A 19,018-nucleotide genomic window follows, 5' to 3' on the forward strand; every position below is an offset into this window, starting at 1 on the left:
ATGTCAACTAATCAGAAAGATGTTGAAACTTAATCCGAATGAAGTCGAGACGAAGGTTTAGTTACTCACTGTATTTGTATAATTCCAGAAAAACTAAGTATAATTAATTTTGATTCTAATAAATAAATAATTGGCAATTGAATATGCTCTACACGCACGGTCGTCTGTAACTAAGACAGGCAGCTTAATGCCTGTGTTTAAGGCTTCTTGTAATAAATGTATCTACGATAATAAAGGTATATTACACCCAGACTCGTGGTAGTAATCGAACCTACAACTCATTCAAAAAGTAAATGTACAAGCTTGATAGTGACAATATATGAATTATATTAAAATTTAAAGCATATGCACATATTTTGATAATATAAATTTTGACACAATTTAAAGCCCAAATGAATTATATAAGATTAGTTTTTAAAGTCTTGTGGATAAAACATTCGTAGATAATGTCAAAATATCGAACTCTGCAAAATGAAAATTTAAAACATTGTAAATATCCCGTTTTAAAAAAAATATGATCAGATTTTGAATTCGTCATCGTCGTTCATTCGTCGAGAACAAGCTATTTAGAAGAATGACATTATAATGACATACGTTTTTTATTTTAAGCAATTTTGTTTGCGCCATATAAAAAAAAAAAAACAAAAAAAAAACCACTAATTTCCGCTCTGCAAGAGACTTTGCTACCTGTATGATATTTTTGACTAATAACTAATCTTTTAGTCTTTAATAAAATAGTTTACAAATTAATTATGTAACCAGATTATTTCTGTAACCAAAATTAATTATGTATCCAGATTTGTTATCGATTAGTTTTTTATCCACACTTAAATAAATGTCGAGATATGCAAGATTAATATTAGGCGAAATATTTTAGGCGTTAATATTTAATATAAACAGAGTGGTATTTCCGTATTTTAGTTCCTGTAATACTGCATCTGTGACATCTGTCAGAACAAGTCATCTGTAAACTTGTAAACAAAAATTCAAAACAAAATATAGTAATCGTTTTATTATTTAAATAGAAAATAATTAAAGTCAATAATTAGATATTAATCCTTAAGTTTGAATAATGAATACGATAGAGCTTTCTAGTGACGACAGCAGTCACAGCGATTATAATGTCATGCGAAAAACCGATTTGGCGGTATTAAATACAAAAGGTAATTTGTAACCTAATACAAAAAAAAAAAGAAAATGAATACAAACACCTATTGAATATTATGCTGTGTGGCTATGGCATTAAAGAATATAGCCACCCCCCTCTTCCCGTGCGTGTCAAAGGATCTGACCGATGGCGGGATAACCATCCTACCGCTGATTTTGAAATACACAGGCCCAAGACGGGCTGCAGCGTCTTTGGTGCGACAAAGCTAGCCCTGCGGTCACCAACCCACCTGCCCAGCGTGGTGACTAAGGGCAAAACACATGGGTTCACGCTATTTTTGGCGTAAACTTTTGGAGGCCTATGTCCAGCGGTGAATTGTGATAGGCTGAAATGATGATGATGATGATGATGATGATGATGATTGTATATTAAGATATCTAATAATTAATTTTTTGAGTATAAATTAATACCTGAACTATTAATTTTATATACGAAAAAGAAAAATATTTCCTATAGGTACTTATAATTCAAAGGTAATAGTCGATATTTATCAATAACGGTCATATCAATGTATTTATTATTTCTGATGAGAAAACAAAGATAGCAGATGAAACAAAGTATATATACATATATATATATATATATATATACACACATATATATATATATATATATATATATATATATATATATATATATATATATATATATATAAAGATATATAAAAAGATAGTAGTACATTCGATTTTTAAAAATTTATAAAGTTAATTTATTGTTATCAGCCGTTTCAATGTACATTTTACTATTACTAAATAAATAAGTAAACGCCTCACAGTAATCGATTATTATTAACTTTTTTGTCGTCTTTTTTTTACTTTTTAAGTCAATTTGTAAAGTTCTAGTGTATGTATATTTTACAGTGAATGAGAATCAACAATTTATTCCTTCAAGTAGCAGAAGTTCCAAAAAGAGAAAAGGGGGCAACAAAGATGGTGAGCAATAATAATAAGAAAAATAAAATTCTATTGTACAATTTATTTGCAAAATAATCCCATTTTAAAGTACGCATTATTTCTTGCTTTGCTGATTAATAAATAGTCGAAACAATTTTAATGTTTTTTGATTTACTGTCTACAATCATTCATATTATATAAAAGCTTATTTTTTTAATCAGTTTAAAAGAAATGGTAATTTGTTGTTGTAATTGTAAAACTTTAATTGTGAAGGATATTGGTGATTGAAAATTGTGTTTATTAACAATTATTTAAAATAAAATTATTTTACTAATATATAATTCTTAAAAACTTATTTTAAAGATATTTCACAAAATATTGTAAAAAAATTAGAAAATTATGTAAGTACATGTAATAAGTTCTACCTTTTATTATTGTAAATAAGATTTACTTAAATCCCTTAAACTCTGTAAAGGTAACTCAGACAATTTAGCAAAGAAGCAAAAAGCTGATAAACAAGCTACAAAGCAGAAAGCAGCAGAAGAGAGACGGGCTGCTAAAAATGCTAACAAAATATTTAAGCCTGGAGAATGCATGAAGGTCAGATGACACAGTATATTAATATAATTTAATAAATTTTGTTGTAGCTTAGCATCTATTTTAGTGTAGTGGAGTGGTTTGTAGTTCACTAAAAATCAGCATTGTGGGTTCACCAGAATGGTAAGTGCTTGTTGTAGATTCACAAGCTTGTTGCCGATCCTACTTCCAGTTCCTACCCACAGCTCAGGTGACTACTCAGGGTTTACTCACAACAGGAATACAACACTGCTTGAAAGCAGTATTATTTAGCTGTGATCTTCTGTAAGATCGAGGTACTTCTCCAGTCGGGCTGTTCTAGATTATGAGCAGGATAGATCCTGCTGTGTCTTACCTCAGTTAAAATGTTTGTATTCATACAAACATTTGCTTCCTCTTAGAAGTTGGTCGCTGTTGCTATATGTGTATATGGAGAGAGAGACAGCCCAGCTGTGGTATGTCACAGGTGCCAATGTACCAAACATGGTTCATGTCATGAGCCAGTACAATGACAATCAATAGCCAAAAGCCACTTGACCACTCTGAGTGATTCACTCACCTGTCAATAATTTAAATATCCAGTTAATTGAATAATTGAAGATCCCTTGGCGCAGCGGCCACAGCACTGGCTGTTGCGCTGGCGGTCGCGGGTTCGATCTCACAGCAGACATTTGTATTGGTCATATAGATGTTTGTTGTGGTCTGGGTGCTTGTGGTTGTGTATTGTGGTATTTCTGGACCCCGACTCAGGAGAAAACCTTTGTGACTAAAAATAAATTAAATTGCTTTATTTAATTTCTAGATATATACTAGCATATCCCGCAAACGTTGTTTTGCCATATATGTTATTAACCCCCTTAATCCTCTTCCCCTTATAACTTAGGGGTATGAAAATAGATGTTTTCCGATTCTAAGACCTACCCGATATGCACACAAAATTTGATAAAAATCGGTCCAGCCATTTTGGAGGAGTATTGTAACTAACATTGTGACACGAGAATTTTTCTCTTTAATATTTCCTGTATGTTTATTACAGCATATGACACTAGAAATTCATCCAGTACTCCTGGAGTCGTGGTTCTGTGCAGATGTTCAACGGGAAGTGAGTGTCAGCGGAGCACACTTGAAAACTTCATCAACCCTGTGTGATCCCGCTTTAGTCCTATGGACCAGATTAGTGCCGCCATCTTTAGTTAATAACGACGGACTGGTAAGAGATTATGACATTATTTTAAGTGTTACTATATGCGAATAAGTTATTTCGTATATTTGTTAACCGGCTACAAAAAAAGGAGTACGGTATTTTTTTAATGTGTGTTACCTCAACATTTTACTTTACTGGGGGTACCGATTTTGATTATTCTTTCCTTAATCGTAAGCTGGTACTTATCATGTTGTTGTTGGGGGTGTTGTCCTTACTAATGCGTATTAAATTGATAATTTTTGTCTACAAACTATGTTGTATTACTTGTGGATGTTAATTTAAATCGGTTTTTTTTCGTTTGCTACCGAATACAACTATTAGAAATTTTCTGGTTGTAAAATAAGGTTTAGAAAAAAATAACATAAAAAAAATTATCAAACTTGGCTTCATAGTAACAAAAAACTATTAATAAAATAATAATGATATGTCAGTAATTAATTAAAGTGTTTTTCTCTAAATGGAGAAATATATATTATTTTAAATCCTTAATATCAAAATTATAGCTCAGAGCTTAAAGTCACATGCTGTAAATTTATTTTAGAAGGAAATTTTTCCAAGTACTAATCTATTTTTATACAAAATTGCATCAAAATCCACAAGATTATCATCCTATTTTCCAGGTACAACTAACCCCATTGAAACAACGCTGTAACCAGGGCCTGTACATACACACAGCTCAAGATATTGAGAACTTAGTCGCTACTCGTACTCTGGCTAACCATGTCCAGAGAGCGAAGGACTTGGCCGGTTGTGGTCTAACGCTCGTCGTGTTTGGTGTTAAGGATTATTTCAAGTGAGTAATTGAAGTTTGTTTGTATTAGACTAATGTATAGCTTATTCCTATTACTAAATATGTATTGAGTACAGGAAATAAAATACAAAAACACTTAGAACAAATAGAATCCTGGGGGATTGGGGATTGGGTCGGCAACGCGCTTGCGATGCTTCTGGTGTCGCAAGTGTCTATAAGCTGCGGTAATCGCTTACCATCAGGTGAGCCGTATGCTTGTTTGCTGACCTATATATATATATATATATATATATATATATAAACGCTTGATATGGTAACTTACACATTAGTTTTTTTTTCTTTGGGTGTTACTCTGTGTATAAATCTATGATAATGATAATAATTTGATAAAAAAAATGGACCTATAATCAAAATACGCGACGTCACTCTTGCACAGCTATCCATATATATTAATAAACATTTATGACAAACAAACGTTGAGTGTTAAGTTTTTATTTATTTATCTAGACAAATAAATAAAATTGGAGTGTCTGTTTGTAATATTAAAATAACCGCTTTTTACTAAATGCGTATGGATGTATACAGGGTACACATACCAAAATAACATTCTATAATTGTTCCAGAACCTCCGGTCGCAAGACAAATAACAGTAAACAGAAGCTGATGACTGAGATTGATCTGGAGAAAGCTGTAACAGGTGCAATTTTATTCATTATTATTATATCTATGATCTTTGTTTTTTTTTTTTAAATATATATAACTAGGTCGTCAAACAAGCGTAATGCTCACCTGATGGTAGGCGATTACCGAAGCTTATAGAAGTCTGCAACACCAGACGAATCAATCCCCCCAGGAGCTCTGGTCACCTTACTCACTAACAGGAACACAGCACTGCTTGAAAGCAGTATTATTTAGCTGTGGTCTTCTGTAAGGTCGAGGTACTACCCCAGTCGGGCTGCTCCAGAATTTGAGCAGGAAATTCCTGCTGTGCCCTGCCTCAGTTAGTCTTCACTGTAATTAAAGAATTGTGTTAAAAATTCCTAGTTTGTTTCTTACTAATACATCATCTGTATTTTATAAGTGTTAAGCTATTTTTTAATATTTACGAAGTTGTAATATAGCAAGCACGAGTTTGTTAGTTAATATCGAGTTTGACCACATGACTGAAGTAAAAGTTCTTTAGCTTCTAAAGTGATATACGAAACGTAACTCTCTCTCTTTCTATCTTCACTAACATATATCTCCCTCTCAACTTCCGTTTGCCTCCCCGATCACACTTTTCGTAACGCTCCCGTCACGAAATCACCAGCTTATTCTCCAAGTCAAGGGCGCGTAAAGGAGATTTACTTTAAAAATATTTGTTTAATTACTATTACAATGTTAAATTCTCATTCCCAGATCTGCTAGTGAGTACAGACAGCGACACAGTGCTGGTGAACACTCCCAACGAGCTCGCGCTCACCATCGTACAGTTCACAAAAGCCATCGCCGAGGAACCGTACAAGTAATCCTTATGATATAACTATTTATTTTTGAAGTAAAACTTCTTTACGTACGCTTGACTTGGGGAGGGAGCTGGTGAATGCGTGACGAGAGCGTTACGAAAAGTGTGATCAGGCGAGGCGAACCGAGCAAGAGGGAGAGGTGCGAGCACACGTTTTCTCTCTCTTTCTCCCATAGCCAGTTATGTTTCGTATATCTAAGACCATGTGCAGGCCTATAATTGTGCCAGCCTATTGCTAAAAAAGTTTTACTTCAGTCGTGTGGTCTAAAGCACACTCCTTTTTTACATACTGATTTCTTGTTGTTACCGCTTATGTCTCTGACACAGTGGAAACAACAATTTGCTGATACGCTAGCGGTCGGAGGGTACGGTATCCGTAAATAAATAAATATTTAGCCTTGGTATGGTATGGTATGGTTAACACGGGCTGGTTTCCGCAACTCGACGACTTTGCGCCTATTTTGCGTGTGTGGGAGTGATTCGGTTCACTCTTGCCACCCAAGCTCCTCCAGAAACTTCAGAAGCTTTTTTGGCTTCTTGAAGATCTCCGGAAGTGTCTTCAGGGTGCCAAGATGTTGTGCCCGGTAAGCCGCTACACCTGGACAGTAAAGAAGTACATGCGTAGCCGTTTCTTCTGTTCCCATGCAAGCACTGCACAGGGGACTGTCGGTAATGCCCATATTAAATAGGTGTTTGTTATACGGACCGTGTCCAGTCAGTGCCGCAGTTATTAGTCTCAGTTGGCGTCTGTCCAGATTTATTAGAATTCTTGCCAATTTGGCATCAATTTCTGGCAGCGCCAACTTGGCTTGCCTACAGTCCTCAATTTCGGACCATAGTGTGATATGTTTGTGTTTCATGCGTTGTCGAATTTGGCTTAAAATATTTAGCCTTATTTTGTACGGGAAAATCCATAATGGATACCCTCCGGTGCGGGGCGCCAGAGGTACCCCTCTGTCTGACCCCTACTGACTAAAACCCACCCCGTGTGAGCAGCCGACCGCTTGGGTGGGGCGAGGTGGGGTCGCGCTAGCATTCGCCACCTCGCCAAAATAAATATTTAGCCTAAGTTAGTAACACTAAGACATAAAATATCCTCATATAAATCAAATTAAGCAGCCACATTGATGTTTTCTTCCCAGAAAAGCTAAACGAGCGCTCGACGAGCAGGCTGATTTTTACATGAGAGGCGAAAACAAGAAATGCGTGTCAGTCGATAAAGATGGTAAAAATTCACTTCATTATAATTACTTGGCTAATATCAGCACTAGAGACCCGCCCCGGCTCTGCACGGGTCCAATGTTGATACTAAGTATAAAATATAAATATTTGCAATGTAAGCGCCAAAAAAATGTGTTTATTTACGACATCACATTAGAAAACTCTAAACTATCAGTGTTCCTCTACTATATTAATCATGTTTTATACATATAAAGCTTCCTCTGGAATCACTCTATTTTGTAAAGAAAACCGCATCAAAATCCACTCCGTAGTAAAGATCTGAGAATACAGACAGCGGGAAGCGACTTTGTTTTATACTATGTAGGTATAGGTATAGGGAAATAAATTATATTTATTTCTCATGTTTGTGTAGCTTCTATTACTATTACGTCAAGAATCTCGGAAGTTTCTCGAAGTATTATAGGCTATATAATTGTGTTTGCTCGCAAACGAAAAAAAAACCGACTTCAATTACATCGCAGAGTAATACAACGTAGATCGACGAAAAAATAGTAATACTTTGTTCGTATTCCATATAACGCGACATTATAAAATTGTAGAATTATATAATGTTCTACTGTTATTTCTAACATTTTGTTAGCGATTGAAGGCAGAAATTTCATAAAAGGCCCGTCGTCGATTCACGCGAAGCGCTGACATCGCTTATTACGGCGGGTTTTTTAATTGAAGCGGATTTATATTGAATTACGGTTTATGTCTTTTTTATTAAAAATATGTAATGTTCATGTTTTCACACAGCTCCGATGCACGACTGGAGTTTACCCCTTCAGATCAACTGTCTAAATAGGCACAAAAAGGCTTACTAGTCTAAGAAATATATTATTACTATATCAAATTGTAAATAAATGAATCAATAACGCCATCTATCGGAACCTAATTGCGTTATTAGAAAACGTCTGAACGCCATCTCTAACAAGGTCATTCGTTCAGTAGATTTTACTGTTCAATTTTTTCATTCCGGGGCCTTAAATGAAAATCGATTCTTAAGGAGAAAACTCCAAAAACAGTCAAGTAAATACGCCATATCAGATATAGCTCAAAAAGTTCGAGTCAAATCTCAATTATATTTAAATGGGACCACATGAGAAGCACCACCTATCGATTAAAAAAAGAATCATCGATATCGGTCCACCCAGTAAAATAGTAATGAGATTAATATAACGTTGGTCGACGTAAAATAGCCAAGTAAATACCCAGTATTAGCGAAAACTCAAAAATTAAAAGCTCAAATATATTTATAACGAATAAACTGCTACTCTCTACTCTAGTGGAATATTGTAATTTGATCGATAGTGAACGAAGTAATTTCATTAAATTTTGATAGATGGCGTTGTGGCAAAGTATTGAACATGACCACAGTCGTCTTAACATCGTCATGTAAATACGTGTCATCAAAGATTACTCAAAAATTGTTCATTATATCTCAATCATATTTAAAACGGACGACATGACAAGTATTAGCTTTTGATTTATACAAAAAAGATCAAAATCAGTGTACCCAGTAAAAAGATATAACGTATAATACAACGTAGGGTGACGAAAAAACCGTCAAGTAAATATGCAATATTAGATATAACTCACAAATTACTAATCAAATCTCAATTAAATTTGAATGGGACCACGTGACGAATAGTAGCTTTTAATTTATATAAGAAACGTCAAAATCGGTGCACCCAGTAAAAAGTTATGAGGTATAATACAACGCAAGGTGACGAAAATAATGTCAAGTAAATACGCGTTATCAAAGATTTATCAAAAAGTAGTTATCAGATCTCGATAAAATTTATATGTGACCACATGATAAACATCAGCTTTCGATTAAAGTAAAAATTATCAAAATCGATGCAACCAGTAAAAAGTTATTGCGGATTTTCAAGAGTTTCCCTCGATTTCTCTGGGATCCCATCATCAGATCCTAGTTTCCTTATCATGGTACCAAACTAGGGATATCCCCTTACCCAACAATAAAAGAATTATCAAAATCGGTACACCCAGTAGAAAGTTATGCGGTATAATACAACGTAGGTCGACGAAAAAAGCGTCAAGTAAAAACGCATTATTAGATATAATTCGAAAAGTAGTTGTTAGATCTCAAATAAATTTAAATGGGACCAATCGGCACACACCACCTTTCGATTAAAACAAAATTTGTCGAAATCGGTCTACCTGGTCAAAAGTTCTGATGTAACATACATAAAAAAAAAAATAAAAAAAAAATACAGTCGAATTGAGAACCTCCTCCTTTTTTGGAAGTCGGTTAAAAAGGTCGCAACTACAACGCAAATATATAACTTTATTTTTCAGGAAACGGTCTCAGTAGACTATGGCAACAAATGATCGCTATTTTGCCGCTTTCTAGTCTGGAGACCTCTAGAGCACTGTGTGCTCAGTATCAAACACCACTGGCTTTGTATGAGGTATGATTTTAGCCGGCATAATTATATGTTAACGCTTCAGTCTCTAATATCCCACTAATGGGCATAGGCCTCTTTCCCTATGTAGGAGAAGGATCAGAGTTTAATCCACCACGCTGCTCCAATGCGGGTTGGCGGATATATTCCTTACTACGAGTAACGATCGCTATCAGGTGTACATGATAACAACCGGGACCGACGGCTTAACGTGCTCTCCGAGGCACGGTGGCCACCAAGACTGCACAAACACCCAGACCACGGCAAACACCTGTATGGTCAATACAAATGTTTGTCATTTGCGGGGATCGAACCTGCAACCGCCAGCGCAACAGGTACAATCCATGGCTATGACCGTTGCGCCAACGCGGCGTCTATGTAGAATAAGTTAATCCACCACGCTGCTCCAATGCGAGTTGATGGATATATTCCATACTATGAGTAACAATCACTATCATGCATTTATCATATCAACCGGGACCGACAGTTTAACGTGCTCTCCGAGCTTCAGTGGGGAGACCCTCAAGGACAGACATTCAAACCGGAAAGAAATATTTTTACAAATACAAATATGCACCCCGAGCGGAAAACAAACCCGCAAACCGCTGGTGTGTAGGCGCCAACACGGCACACGCCCCACTACACCAGAGCGGTTGTTGAGCGGTAATAATTTAGAACATATTTTTTTTTTAGGCTCTTCAACAATCAACTGGGGTAACGGACGTAGCTAATATAGGCGTTTCACGCGCCGCGGTCCCAGGTTCAAAGTCGCGTCGGATTGGCCCTGAGTTTGCTAGGAAATTACACACTTTGTTCACTGCTGATGATGGAAGTGTTCTGTTAGACTGAAATTGTATTTAATATAAATAAATAAAATGACCAGTTTTTTTTAAATGTTGTCTTATTTAACCGTTTTGTTCATCACTTCAACCTATCGCAGTCCACTGCTGGACATACGCCTCCACAAGTTCACGCCAAAAATGGCGTGAACTCCTATGTGTTGCCCATAGTCACCACGCTGGGCAGGCGGGTTGGTGACCGCAGGGCTGGCTTTGTCGCACCGAAGACGCTGCTGCCCGTCTTCGAACTGTGTATTTCAAAGCCAGCCAAGTTTTGTCCGATTAATTTTATTTAAATGCTGAAAGAGAGCTGCTGTAAAACTTATATTGTTTATATGATACTAGCTGAGCCCGCAGTTTCAGCCGCGTTAATTAGCGAAAATAACGTCATAAAGTATTATATAGTCTATAACCTTCCTTGGTAAATTATCTATACCACACAAAAATAATTTTTCAATTCGAATTAGTAGTTCCTGAGATTAGCGTGTTTAAACAAACAAATTCTTCAGCTTTATAATATTAGTAATTTAGTATAGATAATAACTTAAAAGAGTAAAACAAAAAATGCAGGTGAAAAAGTAGAATTGAAAATAATAAATAAGTATGTTGCAATTACTATTGCAAAGATTGTTTTAAAAAACTTCATAATTAGAAATTAAAGTCATAACAATGTAATGTAATTTTGTTAAATGAGATAACTCATGCATTTTATGCCCAGAGAATCGGCATAGCGATTCAAAGGGGAAATGCTGCCAGCATTCTTGGCACAATTCCACGCGGACATGATTTATTCCAAAACTATCTAAGTATCTATAAATATTTAGTTTGTTTAATAAACTATTGTTATTTATTTGTTGTAGGCAACAAAAAAAAAAAATCTTTACAATTTACATGACAGTGACACACTTATGACATCTTGAACTTCAGAGTCAAAATCTGTCAAAATAAAAATATTACTTACCGTGCTACTTTGGCACAACTGAAAGCCATTAAACCAATCAATCAATCAATCAAAAATATTACTTAAGTGCAAAAGATAACCTCAAATGTGGCCCTTTTTAATAAATAACATAACATTAAATTAAATTTACAACATCAGCATGACTCTGTTTATATCAAGAATAGCGTCATTGTCATTCCGTCAAGTAACTAAAACAGTTGCATCAAATATACCAGATATACTACCGGCAAGAACTTATTTCATTCCAAAGAAAAATGATTTATTTCGTATTGGACAGCAGCTATTTAGGAATTATTCCAATGACAATATCCAACCGACGACTATGGCGATGGATAACACAAGCTTACCGTTAAAAAAGAAAACGGTTCACAAAAAAGCTGTACTTGAAGATTTGAAAAAGAAAGAGGGACATTACTTAACTTTAGCTTATGCTACAGCTTATTCGTATGATCTTAAGGCTCTGAGAGAAGGTTTGCTTCAGCAGAAGCTTTATGAACCCGGAACGTAAGAGTTAAAATATATTTTCCATATTTGCAAATGTGATGTAATATTCAGATTTTGATGTAACTTCATATTAATTATAAATATCATAGAAATCTAAATCATCTTAATCAACAATATTCTCGTCATAATAACGTCTATAATTTACATAATAATGGTTATTAAAGAAAACAAACAATTTACCAAATCAAATAATAAATGCAATAATCCAAATCAAATTATTTTTGTGCTAGTTTTTTTATAAATCTAATTACATAATCTGCATTAGTATTGTTTTTTTTCTGGTAAAATGTTTATAATTTTTTTGTTGTGTATTAGTGTAGATTGAATGTAAATCGTTGTCTCTAACTATTGTATAAACAAAATCACTATAGTGTGTAATTTAAAATGATCTTATAGTGTACATACTGAGTGTTATGTGAACAATTTGAATTTAAAAAAAAAATCGTTATGCAGGTTGAAAGCTCAAGAGATAGGTGATGTAGTTGTGGCGAATGCAGTTTACACAATCGGTGATGAGCCCAGAGAGATTATATTCTTCAGGGAAGGGGCCGTTGTGTTTTGGAATTGCACGGAATTGGAGGCTAATAATGTGCTGGATTTCACTAGACAGTGAGTATTTTGAAATAAAATTTCCCAAGATTTCAGAAATGTATTTCTACAGTGAGAAATGGCTAAAAAATACACACAAGAAATAGCAAAATTTCGAATATTTAATAAATTGATTGTAAATACTTTTCTTTTAATTGTGATATAATGTAGTTCTGAAAGATTTAATTTTGTAGTGATCATGCAAGCTATATTTTTTATTATTTAATATTATTTAACAGTCAATTGAAAATTTTCAAATATTACTCAAACTTATCGGATTCTTAACTTGGAATCAAAATAAATTTTAATTTTGTATCAAAACTAATGTAATTTTATTTTTCAGATTTGAAGAGGAGAGCTACCCGAGAGATGTGGTTAAAAAGGAGAGAGAAGTCATGACATACCAATATCAAAATAATGCGTGAGTTATTGTTTAAAGTAATATACTCCTACTACTAGTTCTACTAAGTAAATTTTTTGGTGCATCATACATTGTTTTGGTCAGGATAAACTATGGTCATCGAGGATATGTATAAGATATATAATGAGGATATTTATAATGATACATTTTAATTTATGTAATTTGGGATTAAGCATCTCTGACATCCGTCAATCCGCATTGGAGCAGCGTGGTGGTGGATTAAGCTCTGATCCTTCTCCTACATGGTTAAAGAGGCCTATGCCCAGCAGTGGGATATTACAGGCTGAAGAGAGATGTTTTAGGGAATTTTCATTTGATATTTTAGGCATTAGCTTTTTCTTTGAGGATTCTGTTCAAATGATGATTTCTGTGGCCTTACTCAATGAAGTGTCATTAAGTGTATTACACAACACAACTCTCCAAAATGTGTTCAAAACCACTCGCCAAATTTTACAAATATTTTTTTTTTTATTTATTACAGGAAGCGGTGTTATCTTCAAGATCAAGAGTCAAGTTTCGTTTTGGTTCCAAATAATGACAATTCCTTGGAAAGATATACTTTCAGGTAATCCTTTATTTACTCTTATTATTATTACTAGCGACATCTGACCGTCCATATTTTTTTGCACGATAATTAATCAAAAACATATCATATACTAAAACCTACTCCGAAAAACGCTGCATTACATAAGTATTATTCAGATCGGTTCAGTAGTTTTCACAGTATAACCGAATAAAAAAAACCGCTGCATCTTATGGTATAAGTATTATTCCGATTGGTTCAGTAGTTTTTGCAGTATAAACGAACAAAAAAACTGGCTCTCCAATTATTAGTGTAGAAGATGTCCACTGAGTTTCAGGAATTGTTATTATATTGGAATTAAGCATTCTTTATGCATTGGAGTTAGTGTCCAAATTAATAAATAAATACACAAGTTGCTGGGCAGGCGGGTCGGTGACCGCAGTACTGGCTTTGTCGCACCGAAAACGCTGCTGCCCGTCTTCGGCCTGTGTATTTTTTATGTATGTTTGGGGATAACTTCGTCGTTTATGAACCGATTTTGATAATTCTTTTTTTGTTGGAAAGGAGATATCCCAGGTGTGGTACTATGATGAGGAAACTCGGATCTGATAATGGGATCCCAGAGAAATCGGGGAAAACCCTTGAAAATCCGCATAACTTTTTACTGGGTGTACTGATTTTAATGATTTTTAATTTAATCGAAAGCTGATGTTTATCATGTCACATTTAAATTTCATCGAGATCTGATTACAACTTTTGGAGTAATCTTTGATAATGCGTATTTACTTGACTATTTTTTCGTCTACCTACATTGTATTACTTGTCGATATAATTGAAGTCGGTTTTTTTCGTTTGCCAGCAAACACTATTATTAGAGTAAAACTTCTTTACGCACGCTTGCCTTGGCGAGTAAGGTGAATGCGTGACGAGAGCGTTACGAAAAGTGTGATCGTGCGAGGCGAACGGAAGTTGAGAGAGAAATATGTGTTAGTGAACATGGAAAGAGAGAAAGTTACGTTTCGTATGTTACTGTAAGGTCAACTAAAGAAGCTTTTCTTCAGTCGTGTGGTCTAAAGCACTTGCCTTGTTGTTATTAATCTTACATATAAATAATAGTTACATAAATAAATACATATATCACATTCACGCCAAAACAAAAGACAATAAATAATAATTTAAAATCGTTGTTATCATAAATATTTGATAGCGATCGGTACTCATAGTAGGAAACATATCCGCCAACTCGCATTGGAGCAGCGTGGTGGATTAGGCTCTGATCCTTCTCCTACATGGAGAAAGAGGCTTATGCCCAGCAGTGGGATATTACAGGCTAAATGCTAAAAATGATCGTATCTTTCCACTTTTCAGCCACGCCATGGCTCAGTCAGCTCGTCTTGGTGCTTGGGAGGCGCGGTTGGAGGCTCTAGCGGCCGATGTCCGGTCACATGCCACGGTCATGGAGAAGGAGGGAGCCTCACACGTGGAGAAGAAGGAGGTATAATGATAACAAATAACAACACTAACTGGATATATCCGGCAAAATCCGGGAAATATCCGGCTCAAAATTTGAGCAGTCCGACTGGTGTAGTACCTCGAGCTTACAGAAGATCACAGCTAAATAGTACTGATTGCAAGCAGTGTTATGTTCTTATGAGGAACAGATGAGTAAGGCTATCATTACAGCCTATACAGTCCACTGCTGGACATAGGCCTCCACAAGTTTACGTCAAAAATAACGTGAACTCATGTGTTTTGCCCATAGTCACCACGCTGGGCAGGCGGGTCGGTGACCGCAGTACTGGCTTTGTCACACCGAAGACGCTGCTGCCCGTCTTCGGCCTGTGTATTTCAAAGCCAGCAGTTGGATGGTTATCCCGCCATCGGTCGGCTTCTTAAGTTCCAAGGTGGTAGTGGAACCTTGATATCCCTTAGTCGCCTCTTACGACACCCACGGGAAGAGAGGGGGTGGCTAAATTCTTTAGTGCCGTAGCCACACAGCAAGTAAGAGTAAGGCTATGGTAATTGCTTACTATAATGTGGGCTGTACGCTTGTCTGGTGACTTAGTCCGTCAGACGTATAAAAATAAACTTAAAACTATTTTAGCAGATTAGCTCAATAATTAACCGTCAATACAACGCTATTGATTTTCAGGTGGTCCGTAAGTTAGGCGAACTGTTCATTCTCCGACATCGTCTGAACGTTGAATCTGATCTTCTTGATACTCCTGACTTCTACTGGGAAGAAGAAAGACTGGAGCGACTGTACTCCAGCACCGTCGCCTACTTTACCATACCGAGGCGGACCAGGGTGTGTATTGTGTTATTCACTGATGTGGAAGACAATAAGGCTTTTAGAGCAAACTTACACACATCATCTGTAACGCTGCACTGTAATATGGCTTTTGCTTCCTGCCATTTACTTGATATCGAGTGTCCCCTAAATTTTGTATAATCAATCAGTACATGTAATAAAAATGTAACCGATTGCTGTCTGTACATGAAAGATATATGAGAAAGAATATTAAGTATTGGGACCTTTGTCAACGCAAATAGCACCCGAAACAATGATTGTTAGAATTTTTGTCTGTTTGTACGTTTCTGCACGCTAATCTCAGAAACGGCTTATCCGATTTAGGTTTTCACTAATATATTGTGGTATGCTTTACTTAACATTTAGTGTCTGTTTCATGCCAATCGGTTCATAAATAAAAATCCCTACTGATATTACAAATGTGAATGTAAGTTTGTTTGTTACGCTTTCACGCGAAAACTACTTAATCGATCATCATGAAACTTAGTACACATATTCTTAGGTATTAGAAGTAACATAGGATACTTTTTAATAAAAAAAAAAAAAAATCAAAGCGGGCGAAGCCGTTGGTAAAAGCTAGTATATCTTTAACATACACACAGGGTCGTCTGTTCCTAAAGTAAGCAACTTAATGCTTGTGTTATAGGTAACAGCAGAGTGGTATAGCAAATTTTTTTTTTTGATAAATATACACAGAAATAATACAAATACATATAGATATATAAATACCATATTCACGCTACGCTACCCACGGAGCAGAAAGTACACACTGTGCCAATGGACTAGTCAAATAATATTCACATGCGTGCCTCATATAATAAAACAACCACTCATATTTTTAAGTCTTACTTTATTTAAAGAATCTAACGTTACAATACCTCTCCAGGTGTTGAACGAACGGCTGTCTCACTGCGTAGAGCTACTGGAGCTACTGTCCTCCTGGGCGGCAGACCGGCACCACGTACGTCTGGAGTGGATGGTCATCGCTCTCATCCTTGCTGAAGTCTGCTTCGAGCTGCTACACTGTTGCGAACGATACTTCTTCGACCGGTAGCTACCGAAAATGCCTGTCCGGACGGTAGTTCCTACTACCTCCGAGCAACAGGTACCTGTTCAGCCCGTAACTTCTGAAACCAGCTGTAACGTTGCTACCGCTGTGCCAGTGCTACTACTTCCAAGTCTCAAATGTGACGTACGAGCAACTATTGACCCAGCGAACTACCAGTGCCACTACTACCATTAAAATCGTTACTACCACAGTTAATATTAACTTAAAGAACTACAAGTGCTAGTACAAGTGTAGCTATTGTACTGTTGTGTACTAGTACTACTTGTAGATTATAGATCATACTAGTACTGCTAGTACAGGTATGTGTAGGTACGTTATTACTATTAATAATATAACTTAACGAGTTAGGGATATTATTATTTTTTTACATAACTAGGTCGGCAAACAAGCGTACGGATCACCTGATGGAAAGCGATTACCGTAGCTTATAGACATCTGAAACATCAGAATCATCACTAGGGGAGGGGGGGGGGACTCTGATCACCTTACTCACCACAGGAACACAGCACTGCTTGAAAGCAGTATTTTTTTGCTGTGATTTTCTGTAAGGTCAAAGTAATTCTCCCGTCGGGTTGCTCCAGATTTTGAGCAGGATATTACCGACTGTACCCTACCTCGGTTAAGAGCGCAATACCAAAAATATACTATTGTAAATTAAATTATTAATTAGTATTTTAGTGTATCACTAGCTGACCCGGCGAACTTCGTATCGCCTAACACAAACTTTATCGTATGGTATTAAAGTTCAAATTGACTTTTAAGTATTATCACAAATCTTTTGTATGGGAGTATAGAAACGTGTTGTTTTTAGACTTTTTCAGGAAATTTAAATTTTTTTTTTTTAGAATTTTTCTCCGTAAGAACCATCCTCGTACTTCAAGGAATATTTTAAAAAAGAATTAGCGAAATCGGTCTAACCGTTCTCGAGTTTTGCGCTTAGCAACACATTCAGCGACTCATTTTTTATTATAGATTACTTTTTGCAGAAAATAAATGTTGACTTAATGAAATCTTTGCTCCTTGACTAAATTACTGGCTTAGGCCAAACTAGTTACAATCATTACCTATCCTACCACTGGCATTTCTGTTACTACTACTGATATTGCTACAGTGTCTCTGCTACTATAACTTACTATATGTGTACAGTGTGATATAATTTGAGGTATGGTTTTAATATGAATTTCTGATAATCTCAGCACCCTTTTCTAAAAATAATCTCCTTGTCATAAATAAACATATTAAAATAAGGTTAAATATTTAATTACAGTGCACATTTATACTTATTAAGTTTTTTCTTGTATTGTGAGCATTTATATCTTACTTCTAAGTAAAAAAATATTTTATACATGTATTGTAACTTTAATCATTTAACAGTTTAGTGAAGTAACTAATTTTTTTTTTTGTTATTTTTGTTATGTCTGAGAATATTAAAAAAAGTCATTGTTATATTCATTTGGGGTTGACGTAAATAATTTGAAAATTTTCATTAGGCTGTATAAGTTTTACGGCATGTAATAAAAATAAAAAAAGTTAAATTGACAGTACCTGTCATCTTGGAAATTGACTACCTACCATGTACCTACCATTGGAATTTCATAATTATGGAGATTAGAGGCAAGGAGAACCATCTTGCATGTAAAATAAGTAAAATCTCCGATAGCGCTGCCGTAAAAGACATAAGTTATTATTAAATACTTAAATTGCGTTAAAATTCCAATATAATATTGGTATATAAAACTATAAGAACAAATTGTTGAAATCTGTTAGTAAATAAGTTTGTTAATTTATGGAAAATAAAAAGTTGTTATATTTAATTGTTTTGGTTTAATTACGTTTTCTGTATATTTACCCGGGTTATAACTGGTATCTTACGCAGTGCCGGATTTATATTTTTTTATGAGTGTAGGCCACTTTATTTCTGCCGCCGTACATATATTTTTAAATTAATAATTTTTTGAAATCTGCCGCCCCTGGGACGCTGCCGGCCCTAGGCCGCGGCCTATATGACCTATTTATAAATCCAGGACTGATCTTACGGAAATGATACGAATGC

General features: G+C 35.4%; 2 protein-coding genes across 2 annotated transcripts; both read left to right on the plus strand.

The window, feature by feature from the left end:
* The first annotated feature begins 938 nt into the window (after positions 1-938).
* On the plus strand, positions 939-10,643 carry LOC123663428 (crossover junction endonuclease EME1). The gene is made up of 10 exons (XM_045598111.1): positions 939-1,163; positions 2,029-2,100; positions 2,537-2,661; positions 3,674-3,847; positions 4,462-4,634; positions 5,216-5,289; positions 5,991-6,096; positions 7,239-7,321; positions 9,643-9,755; positions 10,443-10,643. The coding sequence occupies exons 1-10, from the start codon at positions 1,073-1,075 to the stop codon at positions 10,596-10,598; spliced, it is 1,167 nt and encodes a 388-aa protein (XP_045454067.1). The 5' UTR covers positions 939-1,072; the 3' UTR covers positions 10,599-10,643.
* A 968-nt stretch (positions 10,644-11,611) lies between these two features.
* LOC123663410 (required for meiotic nuclear division protein 1 homolog) lies at positions 11,612-18,779 on the plus strand. The gene is made up of 8 exons (XM_045598096.1): positions 11,612-12,053; positions 12,507-12,662; positions 12,985-13,062; positions 13,544-13,627; positions 14,954-15,080; positions 15,738-15,893; positions 16,783-17,001; positions 17,952-18,779. Exons 1-7 carry the CDS (start codon positions 11,689-11,691, stop codon positions 16,948-16,950), a joined length of 1,134 nt encoding a protein of 377 aa, XP_045454052.1. The 5' UTR covers positions 11,612-11,688; the 3' UTR covers positions 16,951-17,001; positions 17,952-18,779.
* The last annotated feature ends 239 nt before the right edge of the window (positions 18,780-19,018 follow it).

The sequence above is a fragment of the Melitaea cinxia genome, chromosome 20 (genome assembly GCF_905220565.1).
Source record: "Melitaea cinxia chromosome 20, ilMelCinx1.1, whole genome shotgun sequence".
Classification (NCBI taxonomy): Eukaryota; Metazoa; Arthropoda; class Insecta; order Lepidoptera; family Nymphalidae; genus Melitaea; species Melitaea cinxia.

Coding starts and splice junctions, on each gene's coding strand:
- LOC123663428 (XM_045598111.1), top strand. CDS start 1,073: ATGAATACGATAGAGCTTTCTAGTGACGACAGCAGTCACAGCGATTAT. Junction 2,101..2,536: donor AAAAGGGGGCAACAAAGATG/GTGAGCAATAAT, acceptor AACTCTGTAAAG/GTAACTCAGACAATTTAGCA. Junction 3,848..4,461: donor TAGTTAATAACGACGGACTG/GTAAGAGATTAT, acceptor CCTATTTTCCAG/GTACAACTAACCCCATTGAA.
- LOC123663410 (XM_045598096.1), top strand. CDS start 11,689: ATGACTCTGTTTATATCAAGAATAGCGTCATTGTCATTCCGTCAAGTA. Junction 13,063..13,543: donor TACCAATATCAAAATAATGC/GTGAGTTATTGT, acceptor TATTTATTACAG/GAAGCGGTGTTATCTTCAAG. Junction 15,894..16,782: donor CCATACCGAGGCGGACCAGG/GTGTGTATTGTG, acceptor ATACCTCTCCAG/GTGTTGAACGAACGGCTGTC.